This window comes from Akebia trifoliata, chromosome 5 (genome assembly GCF_017979445.1).
Source record: "Akebia trifoliata isolate Shusen 1 chromosome 5, ASM1797944v1, whole genome shotgun sequence".
In the NCBI taxonomy this organism is placed as follows: domain Eukaryota; kingdom Viridiplantae; phylum Streptophyta; class Magnoliopsida; order Ranunculales; family Lardizabalaceae; genus Akebia; species Akebia trifoliata.
In genome coordinates, this window is record NC_141379.1 from 21,563,930 (window position 1) to 21,573,547 (window position 9,618).

Consider the following 9,618-nt stretch of genomic DNA (forward strand, 5'->3'; position numbering starts at 1 on the left):
ACGTCGGCAATGTCCCAAAAGATGTCAATTTGAATGTTAATTCAGCATTTTGCATAAAATTAAAGTACAATGGGGGCGTTTCAGTAAATATCTCATAGAGATCTTTTCCTTGCAAGGCAAAAAGAGAAAGAAAAGGGCCAGCTTGACTGATAGAGTGATAGGTAACGGGCTGTAGCCGGTTTCTTCTACACGTGGCACATCTAGAAACGTTAGTTAGTCTGCTTAGAGATTTTCAAGTGGAAGAAAAACGAAAAAATATCTTCTCCCACGTATATAAGTTCATCTCTTTTACAGACACACACACATACACATACATTGTCTTGTCCTCCTCATAATCAGGAAGAATGCCTTTCTCAGGTCTCCTATACCCTCCTGCAACAACCATCATCAGACCATCAAATTCATCAAAGTTCCAATTCTACCCTTCAACAAAACGAAAATACCATTACGATTATCTTAAATGCAAGTCTTCCTCTTCTTCTTCTTCTTGGATCACAGACTTCGATCTCTACGATCTTCTTGGAATTGATAGTTCATCAGACCAATCAAAGATCAAGATTGCATATCGATCGCTTCAGAAGAGATGCCACCCGGACATAGCTGGACCCACTGGGCACGACATGGCGATCATACTCAACCAGGCTTATTCTATTTTATCTGATCCTAATGCACGTTCTGCTTACGACAGGGTCAGTTATATTCACTTGTTTAATTTTAGATTTTTTTTTCTGGAAATTCTTAGTTAAGGAACAAAACAAAGGGTATTATGGTCATACTTCTCTAATAATCTCAGCTGTTCGATGGGTACAATTAAAATACGGATGAGATTACCCAAGTGTCTTAAATATCATTTTCTCTTGGGAATCTCTAGGGATTTTCCCTTCATAAATGATCTCTATTCGTTGGTTTGTACAGAAAGTGTCCAACGAAGTTACATACTAGAGTTTTCCCTTAAAAGGTTCGGATGATGGTGTCCTAAAAACGTGGAGTGCGCTCTCTCTCCCTCCCTCTCCCTCTCCCTCTCCCTCTCAATAATTGGAGATAAAACTTTGCTATAGTGTTGATAGCAAAAGCTTGATACATTTAATAAAAAATGATAGATTTGCTCTCATCAAAGTTTTAATGCAATTAAAAAAAAATGCCATGTGGCACAAACTTTCAGGGTCAGGCTCACTGAACCTTGTGGACGTTGGTGGATCCTTTGATAGACTTACAAAGTTACACCATCAAGATTAGATTGATTGGTTAGTGGGATCACTTATGTTTGGTCCATCAACTAATGGGCCTCACATCATTTTTTCCTCAAATTAGTTGGTTTTAGACGTCTTCCATTAACCTAAATAAAGATATTTAATAGTCCTTTGTCGTTACCCACAACGAAGAGCCAATTTTGATACGCAACCAACCCCAGAAGTCAGTCACACACTAAGAATTTCAGAAAGAAACTTTACCTCTAATTTTTAATATTAATTTTGTGTAGAAGAGTGTGGCACGTGGCAACATTTAGAGAGTGGTCTATCAAAATATCCTCTATTGATCCCCGAAATATTGGAGGACAGAGGGAAGACCTACCATTTTTAAGTCCTATCTATCTAATTTCTTAAAATGACCAAAATATCCACCCCCAAACTTTTCATGACTAAAATACCCTCAAAATTTAGCAAATGAACATGAACAGGAACAAGAGAAAATATCGGAATTCAGAGGGTATACAGGGAAACCATTGTATTCGACGTGGTTTGGACAAGAGAGCGAAGAGCGAGCAGTGTTTGTTGATGAAGTCAAGTGTGTTGGTTGCTTAAAATGTGCCTTATTTGCCGAAAATACATTTGCCATTGAATCCGTGTATGGCCGAGCAAGGGTTGTTGCGCAGTGGGCCGATCCAGAACACAAAATCCATGATGCCATTCAGTCATGCCCAGTTGACTGCATCTCGTACGTATATGCTTACTCCAGCGTTCCAGGGACATAATTAAGTAAGACAACAAAACAGTCATTTTTCAAAATACAGGTTAGAATTTTCGGATTCAGTCCAATCTGAACCTTCTAACACCCCATCAAAAGTAATTTAGAATGTGGGCTGTCAATTTTTTAGCAATAATTTGTAAATTACTTTTGATGGATTTAGAAATTTCAGATTGAGCTCATTCTTTATGTGGATGATCTTCTATCCTCATGAAAAATCAGCTCAATCCGAAACTTCTAACCCATATTTTCAAAAATGATTGTTTTTATATATGTTTTTACTTATGTCCCTTGAACGCCCCTTTTATTTATTAGTTTCATTAAAAACAAAATTACAACAACACCCATGTAAAAGGAAAAGGATTACAAATATCTTCTTTGGTCCCATTACCTTCATTGCACTTTGCTTGCAAAGAAAAGATAACCAATATATTATGTTAGAACATCCACAATGGACATGTTAACTCACCTGTTAGTCTCAGATGCTAGAATCTAGTTAAGTGAGCTCCACTCTAATGGACACACTAACTCACTTGTTAACTCATCCTGCTAGTGTCAAATGTTAAATTGTTTGTTAACTATGGCTAGCAGTTTGACTTAGTCATGTCAACATGTTAAAAGACATTTTTTTTAATCAAATGGCTATTTCTTTAAAATAACGGTAGTTTCAATTTTTTTTAATAAATTAATATGTCCATTAACGTGTGAATTAACATGTTCATTAGAGGGAAAAAGTGTTATCCTAAAATTTCACTTGTTAAAAGTCACTAACAAGTGAAAAAGGTGTCTACGTGACACCTTTGTAATGTGATGGTTTAGCTAAAACCGTTGTGATGCTCTAATGGGCCTTTTATGTCTTTTTAAAATTTAGATTGCTTGTATATTGTTTCATGAATCCTAGGATTGTGGAGAGGTCAAACCTGGCAGCTTTGGAATTCCTAATGTCAAAGCAGCCACGTGACACTGTTAGAATGAGTACAGGCAATGCAGTTGGGGCACGTGTCTCCAATATATTTGTTGATATCAAAAAGTTCCAGAGCAGATTCTATGAAGCCAATTCCAAAGCTACTGAACAAGATTCAAGGGTAAGATGCTTTAGTTAACAAACAATGCCACCACAAGTAGCCTCAAACAAATATTTACAGTAAAATGACTAAAATGCTCTCACATATGCAAACTCAGGATTCAAGTCTCCAAAGAGAAGCAATGTTGTCAGCCATGAATGCCATCAGATCAATCTCAAATTGGTGGTACTGGAAATCACCCAAAAGTGGATCAAGCACCCCAGAATCTTCTCGGAATCTGGCACTCATTGCTGGGAAATCCACACCGAGCACGAACAAGCTCCGAGATGCAGTTGCCGCTAGACGAAAGGCAATGGAGAATGTTGGACCCTCTCGTCCTAAGCAATCGAACCAAGATGAATATTGGACTCCATCATCCCTCGCTCTTCCAGATCCGAATTGCAGCACTAACATGACTTCCAGAGACTCATCACGCACGATAGAGTCAAAGGACACAAGTAAGGAGAATTACAAAGTCATCAATGATGATTATGATGATCATGATAGAAGGAACCCAATTGGATGGAGATTATTTCCATTGGGGACTGCAACAATTGCAACAGTTATAGTAAGGTTGCAAGGGGGAGAAAGGATGGGTAGTGGTGGTGGTGTGGAAGAACATTTTGCTGGGTCTCTAGCATTGGAGATTGTTAACAGCTCTTGGTTACAAGCAATCTTGGCAGGAGTTACATGGTATTTAATTGGAATGGCAATGGTAGAACTGGTAGAAGTTTTTATAAGTAGTAGGCAAGGGAAAAGGAACAACAATGGGGAAGATGACAGATAAGTTACTTAAATGTCTCTAAATGTATAGGATTTGATGATGGTAACTCATGTCTACCAATATATATATAAACATCATATATACCATTAAGATATATCTTTCTATTCCAGGTTTACCTTGTGTGTGGGTCGGTGGATTTAAATAATCCATTAATTATGGATCTAGGCATCAAATAATCAATGAATTGACAATTAATTAAGAAGATAATACAATTGATATCATCTTGATATATACTCATGGAAAGTATTCCTCAAGATTCCGTATAATTAATTCAAGTTTGCTCATAGTTTGTATTGAGATTATAATTGAGAACGAGTTGCCAAAATCCATCTTTGTTGTTGACATGAGAGACGAGAAAGAAACTGAGATTTGAGTTGAAAATGTGTAGGGGTATGTAGACACCTCATTTTTGCATCCGCCTGATTAATTAAGTCGTCAACCTGATCGCAAAGGTTCCCAATGATGGATGTCTATTCCAATGCTTTATTTTGTTACCAGATATGTTTCAGAAATCCGAATGAGGTATCTCGAACTGACAAAACTTAGAAACCACGCTACGCTAGGAAAATACTACCCCAGAAACATAGAAATCATCATCCTGCAAATCAAAAAGAAGCTTCATGATAAAAATGACTAAAAATGACCAAATTACCAAAATACCCCTAACATGAAAATAACCTTAGAGCTTACATTACGCTTAGGAAAATCCGTTCAAATACACAAAACGACAAATCGAAACCAAATAAATCATTTCGCCAATTTTCACAAAATTCAATAAAATTCCGAAAATTCCCCTCATAAAATTCACGACCATTTCACACAAAAAATTTCATAAATGACAAAAACCAACATTTCCATTGAATTCCTTACGAAAAACTGATTCCAAAACATCTTGGAACATTGAAAAATGACTTAAAACGTAAAAAATCCTCTCCAAGGGTAAAATGGTAATTTCACAATTTTAATAATTAAAAATTTTAAAATTAATAAATAAATCATTAAATAATATAAAGTGAAACATTAATAAAATTAATTATAAAATTTAAACTAAAAAATTTATCAATCAAACTTTCAAGAAAAATTGTTGATGGTTCGCAAAATATTTCTTTAAGGACCCCTCTATTTGGGGGTCCAAAGAATCAAGATATAATAGAGGGGGGTTCTCCAAAAATTTAAAGTCAGTCAAGTAAGACTAAAGTCAAGATATTAAAGTCAATCAAATAAAACTAAAGTCAAAATTAAAGTCAATTAAGTAAGACTAAAGTCAAGTATTAAAGTCAATCTCATAAGACTAAAGTCAAAACCCTAAATCAAAACCCTAATCTAAACTAATCAAGTTAATCTCATAAGACTAAAGTCAAAACCCTATATCAAAATCCTAATCTAATCAAGTCAATCTCATAAGACTAAAGTCAAAACCCTAAGTCAAAACCCTAAAGACTAAGTCTATCTCATGAGACCAAAGTCTAAACCCTAATTGAGACCCTAAAAAGAAACCCTAATCAAACCCTAATGCTTCTAAAAACTTTATAAATAGAAGCCTCCACACCCTATTTTCGTATCAAAGAAAAAACCCTAGGAAAAGTAGGTGAAGAAGCCTCCACAACCTCTCCAAAACCTTAATTTTGGAGCCTCAACTCCTTACCTAACACCCATGCTCTGATTTTAGCCTAAAAAACACCCAAAAACCTCTCAAAAACATCCCAAAAATCCACAATAAATTCGAAGCACCCAGATCCAAGAAAAAGATACCTTACCTCGGAGATCAGAAATTAGATCCGGAGATAGAACGAAGTAAGGAATACGGTACAAGGAGCCGTTTTCACCAGATCTGAGGGAATAACACTTTTACAGATCGAAGGATTATCATTGCGCCCAAACTCAAGCGTCCACCTCCTAGTTGGAGTCGTAGGTCCAGTCGATTAGAACGAGACACAGTACCAAGTCAGCAAACAGTGATGGCTTTAGAATCTGAACTTATAGAGATCCGTAAGATCTTAGCAACCTTTGCCAACGATATCAACAGTATAAAAGGCAAAGTGAAAATGTTAGAACAGACCTCGGAATCAATGGGCAATCTCCTAAATGATCCAAAAGGAAAGAAAGTAGAAGAGAGACGTCCACGTGAAGTCTTTGAACTCGACGGAGATGAAGAATATGTTGATGAGAACCCAATGATAGCTAACAGAATGTCTCAGTTAGAATCAGCTATGAAGAGTATAAAGGGTATCGATGAAATTGCAGCAGACATTGAAGCTTTGAACCGCATCCCCAGAATTCATTTGCCAGAGAAGTTTGTAATGCCAGAAATGGATAAGTTTAGTGGTATAGGGTGTGCAAAAACACATCTTAAGGTGTATGTTACTAACATGCGCACTATGGGACTTAGCAACGAACATATGACATTGTTGTTTCAGAGAATTTATCAGGATCAGCACTACGCTGGCTAATGTCTCAAGATCCAGTTACTGTGGGCACCTGGGAGAGCATGTCAAAGGCTTTCTGAAAACAGTACAAGTACAGTACCGAGATTGAGACCTCAAGAAGGGATTTGGAAGCAACTAAGCAGAAAAATGGGGAAACATTTACTGATTTCATTGGTCGTTGGAGGGCCAAGGCTGCCCAAATGTGGGATAGACCTTCGGAAAAGGAACAAGTAGCGATCATCTTAAAGAAACTCTCACAAGGATATATTCAGCACTTAGTGGCCCAATATCTCCTTACTTTCGAGTCTTTGTTACAAGCCGGAAGCCAACTTGAGGACGCTTTTGCCTCTGGGATCCTCTTTAACTCTTCGGATAACAAGCTTAAGAAACCTTATGTTTCTAAACCTAGCACCAACCATGTCTACATAGGCAACACGTCAGCTATCCCAACTCAACCCCCAGTCCAAACTAATAACTAGGCTTACCCAAGTCGACCTCGAACTCCGCGTCAATTTACCAATTTAGGGATGAGTCTCACTGTAGCTTTTCACAAATTGGTGAAAAAAGGGCTTCTTACCCCTATCCAACCCCGACCTCAACCTAATCCCTTGCCAGCTGGACATAATTCTAAATTGTTCTACGAGTTCCATCAAAACCCTGGCCATCACACGAATCGATGTATTACCTTACGCCATGCCATTCAAAACCTGATCGACAACAAAAAGGTCACAATCCCTAGCCCACCGAATGTCACCACTAATCCACTGCTTACCTATCAACCTCCACCAACTTTGAACATAGTGTCTCATACACCATTACCATTCAATCCTGTTTCTCTTATCCATCTCATCCAAGGCAAACCGCCTAGTTACCCTCTTGCCGGGATAGCCTTCACTGATGAGGTTTTCACCACAAACTATGAATCATTTGATTTAACCTTAGATGATACGTATTGTTTATCCCCCCCTCGATACAGTATCCCCGCATTTACCAGTTACCTGTTGGCCCAGATGAACTTAAAAAGCCCTGTACCTTTAACAGATGAAGATCCGTACATGCTGACTGAAGAAGATGATCCTTATCCTCTCTCTTGTGATGAAGTTAGACATATGACTCGAGGGGGAAGAGTTTTTAAGCCACAAGAACTTTGTGTTGATAATCCGGCAGCCTTGGCAAGAAAAAAAAGAGAAGATCTTATCAAAGAAAACATTAAAGAAGATAACTCCGTGATCAAGCAATTGAAGAAATCAGGAGCCAATATCTCAGTTTGGGGTTTACTTATGGCTTCCACTGCCCATAGGGAGACTGTTCTCAAAGCATTAAGTACAGCCTAAGTCTCCTTGACACTTCTCCAGATCAGCTGGCCAACATAGTAGGGGCGACCTATGTGGAAAATATCTTATCCTTCTCGGACTCCGATCTTTCAAAGGAAGGAGCAAACCACACTAAACCACTGTACATCATAGTTGACTATAACGGGATGAGGGTGTGCACACGGGATTTTAAACATTCTTCAAACATCCCTTCACTTTGGGGTGTTTTGGAGTCGCCACCATTCAAATTGGTAAAGGGGTGTGAATGGTCACCCGATGTCTCATTTTTTAAAAATTAAATCATTTTTGATGTGATGACTCTCGTAGGATAATACACGTGGTCCAACTTTTGATTCAAGGTAAGGGGGTTCATTTATGGAGTAGGGAAGGTGTTAGGCACTCTACTCCACCCACCATAGGTGGTAACCTCAGATTCGGTTTTCTTAAAATAAAAATAAAATAAAATCGAAGAAAAATTTGATGTGTACCCTCAAGTGTGAGGGACTTTCAATGTTGGCTTCAATCATTAAGGGCACCCTTATGTAGAAGGGGCCCTTTGGTGATTTATCCCATGGTGGTGTGTGCAAATGTGTGGGAAAAGGGAGAGTAGAAGAGGGGATGTGGGGGGTGTTCCTTTTGTTGAACCCACCTTGACCCTTCCTTGACTTCCTTTGACCTTCCTTGACTTCTTTTTCCTTGCTTGATTTGTTTGAGAGAAGTTTGAGAGTTGAGAGTTGGGTGTTGAGAGTAGAGTAAGAGTAGAGAGTTGAGATGAGTTGTGATTTTTTAGATTTTTTTGTCAAATTTTCATTAGTTGTGGTGAGGGGAGAATGGTGGGGTTTTTATAGAGGTTGGAGAGATATTTTGAGGGTATAATGGGGTGAATGAAGAGAATAATGGATAATGGCATGGGTTTGAGAGGAGAGGGGTATGAAATTTGAGATGGAAATAAGGGTAGTTTTGTAATGAGGGGAATGGGTTGTGTTTTAACTCAAATGGTTTGGATCTTACCCAAATCCATTTGGGTAGAGTGTTTGGTGGGGTGAGATGAGTGATGGTTGATGGGTGTAAGAGAGTTGTTTGGAGAATGAGTGTTGAGATGGTTGAAGAGGTAAGGTGTTTGATTTGGGGGGATGGGTAGTGATTGGTTTGATTTTGAGAGGATTGAAGGGATGATGACATGTGGCAAATGGAGAGATGAAGAGATTGGTTGATTGGTGATGGTAGTTGGTTGATTAGAGAGAAGAGTATGGGGGTGATAGTGGGAGGTATGGGTTGAGGTGATTTTGTGGAAGTGTTTTAAGGGAAAGTGATGGATAGATATGGATTGTGATGTGGGTGGTTGATAGTGTTAGAGAATGGGGAATAGGTTATGGTATGTAGGGTATGGGTTGAGATGTTGGTGGTTGATGATGAGAGGATGGGGAATAGGTTAGGTTAGGGTAGGGTTATGGGTTGTGATGTTGGTAGTTGATGATGAGAGGTTAGGTTAGGGTAGGATTATGGGTTGAGTTGATTTTTGGAGGGAAGTGATGGAGTTGGTTGATTAGATGAGGGAGGTGGAAGGGTGTGATGACATATGTCATTTTTTTGTATTGAGTGGATGATTGGTTTGATGAGATTGATAGGTTGGATTGAGTTTGGGTATTGAATTGGGCTTAGGTTATGAGTTGGGCTTTGGGTTGATGGGTTTAGGTTGGATTGGGTTTAGGTTGAATTGGGTTTATGATGGATTGGATTGGGTTTTGGGATGGATTGGATTTAGGTGGATTGGGTTTTGGGATGGATTGGATTTATAATAGATTGGGTTTTGGGATGGATTGGGTTTAGGTGGATTGGGTTTTAGGATGGATTGGATTTATAATGGATTGGGTTTAGGTAGAATAATATTGGGTTGAATTTAGGAGGGTGGGAGAGTGGTGAGGTGTGCGGACTCATGGGCCACGTGAGCGGCTTCGGACATTTATTAATGGAAAATGTATTGGGTTTTTGTAGGTTTGGGCTTGGGTGGCCCATTCCAATTTTTCGATTTTTTTGGGTATTCTGCGTCAAGGGCCCGCTCAAAT

The 9,618-nt window shown here is 38.6% G+C and overlaps 1 protein-coding gene across 1 annotated transcript; it reads left to right on the top strand.

Moving 5' to 3' along the window:
• Positions 1-283: 283 nt before the first annotated feature.
• Positions 284-3,922, top strand: LOC147401645 (chaperone protein dnaJ C76, chloroplastic-like). The gene is made up of 4 exons (XM_086442994.1): positions 284-689; positions 1,679-1,935; positions 2,867-3,050; positions 3,148-3,922. The coding sequence occupies exons 1-4, from the start codon at positions 345-347 to the stop codon at positions 3,814-3,816; spliced, it is 1,455 nt and encodes a 484-aa protein (XP_086299120.1). The 5' UTR covers positions 284-344; the 3' UTR covers positions 3,817-3,922.
• The last annotated feature ends 5,696 nt before the right edge of the window (positions 3,923-9,618 follow it).

Bases quoted from the DNA above. Each gene is read 5' to 3' on its own strand.
- LOC147401645 (XM_086442994.1), top strand. From the start codon at position 345: ATGCCTTTCTCAGGTCTCCTATACCCTCCTGCAACAACCATCATCAGA. The intron at 690-1,678 runs GTCAGTTATATT...GAACATGAACAG, and splicing joins CACGTTCTGCTTACGACAGG to GAACAAGAGAAAATATCGGA. The intron at 1,936-2,866 runs GTACGTATATGC...CATGAATCCTAG, and splicing joins TGCCCAGTTGACTGCATCTC to GATTGTGGAGAGGTCAAACC.